Source organism: Myotis brandtii, unplaced genomic scaffold (genome assembly GCF_000412655.1).
Source record: "Myotis brandtii unplaced genomic scaffold, ASM41265v1 scaffold329, whole genome shotgun sequence".
Lineage (NCBI taxonomy): Eukaryota > Metazoa > Chordata > Mammalia > Chiroptera > Vespertilionidae > Myotis > Myotis brandtii.
Window position 1 is genome coordinate 837,342 of NW_005362676.1, and position 1,783 is coordinate 839,124.

General features: G+C 60.5%; 1 protein-coding gene across 1 annotated transcript in view; it reads left to right on the forward strand.

Moving 5' to 3' along the window:
* The window catches only part of PCSK6 (proprotein convertase subtilisin/kexin type 6), a 52,255-nt gene that overhangs the window by 38,152 nt on the left and 12,320 nt on the right, over positions 1–1,783 (forward strand). Inside the window, exons 15-16 of the mRNA XM_014543570.1 lie at positions 556–658; positions 1,571–1,677. Coding sequence (XP_014399056.1) covers positions 556–658; positions 1,571–1,677 — 210 coding nt within the window. The remainder of the gene's footprint in view (positions 1–555; positions 659–1,570; positions 1,678–1,783) is intronic.

A 1,783-nucleotide genomic window follows, 5' to 3' on the forward strand; every position in this document is an offset into this window, starting at 1 on the left:
TGCAAAGGCTGGGGGTCCTCAAAGGCCTGTGGGTGTGCAAAGGCTGGGGGTCCTCAAAGGCCTGTGGGTGTGCAAAGGCTGGGGGTCCTCAAAGGCCTGTGGGTGTGCAAAGGCTGGGGGTCCTCAAAGGCCTGTGGGTGTGCAAAGGCTGGGGGTCCTCAAAGGCCTGTGGGTGTGCAAAGGCTGGGGGTCCTCAAAGGCCTGTGGGTGTGCAAAGGCTGGGGGTCCTCAGAGGGCTGGCGCTCTGGTTTCGCAGTAAAGCTGTTCATCCTTCCATGATCACAGGCAGCTCCCAGTGGGGGGGACGGGCTGCGTTTCCAGGGGAGCTCCAGGGCCCTGTGCAGCTCCCAGCCAGGCCAGAAGGTGCCTTTTCAATCAGAACAGCACAGCCACGGTCACAGAGCGGGATTCATGTTCCTTACAGTGACAGCTGGTCCCCAACGTTCTCTTTCTGCCCCTCACAGCCCAGCCCCGCAGGCCCACCGCGCTCCTGGGGCACGGGCGCGGACGGAGCCGGGGTGTGCGTGGGTGAAAGGCAGGGCTTGTCTCTTGCAGGCCTGTGCCACCCGGAGTGTGGGGACAAGGGCTGCGACGGCCCCGGGGCCGATCAGTGCCTCAGCTGCGTGCACTTCAGCCTGGGCAACGCCAAGACCGGCAGGTAAGGGCGGGGAACCCACGCACCACCCACAGGAACTGGCTTTGCTGTGTTTTGTTAATCCTCCCCTGAGGGTATTTTTCCATTGATTTTTAGAGCGAGTGGAAGGGAGGGGGGAGAGAGAAACACATCGATTGGTTGCCTCCCAAATGCACCCCGACCGGGACCGGGAATCAAACCTGAGGCCCTTCGGTGCTTGGACCAATGCTCTAACCACTGAGCACACAGGTCAGGGCAAAGGGGGTCTGTTTTGAGCTGTGTTCTCAGCCCCTCCACACACACACACCCGGCACCCTACTTAAAAATTCTAGTGAAAAAGAAAATGTATAAGGGAAAAAATCCATGTAAAAAAAAACAAAACACCAAAAATCTATGCTAATAATAGGGTTATATGCAAATTGGTCGGGACCCTCATGTGTCACGGCCAATCAGCAGGCTGCGTGTGCTGCAGGCACAGGTGGGCGGGGACTTCCAGCATCTTGGACCGGGGCGGGGCACGGCGGAGGCCTCTCCACGCACCTGTGCCACGGGCCCACAGCCCTCCGCCCTACCTGTTCATCGAGGAGCCCCGGATGGGTGGGCGGGGCCTACCTCTTTGGGGCGATGGATCGCGGGGCTCCCGCACTGTGGCAGGGCACCAGGCTGGAGGACAACCCCCCCCCTGAGTGCACGAATTTTGTGCACCGGGCCACTAGTTTAAAAAGAATCCTGGTGATGCCTGGACAGTGTGGCTCAGTGGTTGAGCATCGACCTATGAACCGGGAGGTCCCGGTTTGATCCCCACTCAGGGCACATGCCCGGGTTGCGGGCTCCATCCCCATCCAGCAGGGGGCGTGCAGGAGGCAGCCGATCCATGATTCTCTCTCCTCATTGGTCTTTCTCTCTCTCTCCCCCTCTCCCTTCCTCTCAAATCAGTAAAAATGTATTATTTAGAAGAACAGGGAGGACAACGGGCATGAACGGTTTAACCTTTCCCCCGGGGCCTTCGTTTCCTGGGGGGCTGGGGGTTTGGGGGGGCAGCTGAGGTCCCTGCCGCTCGGGCCCTTCCTGGGCCGGGCCTTGGCCGTGGGACTTGGGCTGCGGGTGGTGAGCGTGGGCGTGGCTGAGGGAGGAGGTGCCCTCTGCTCT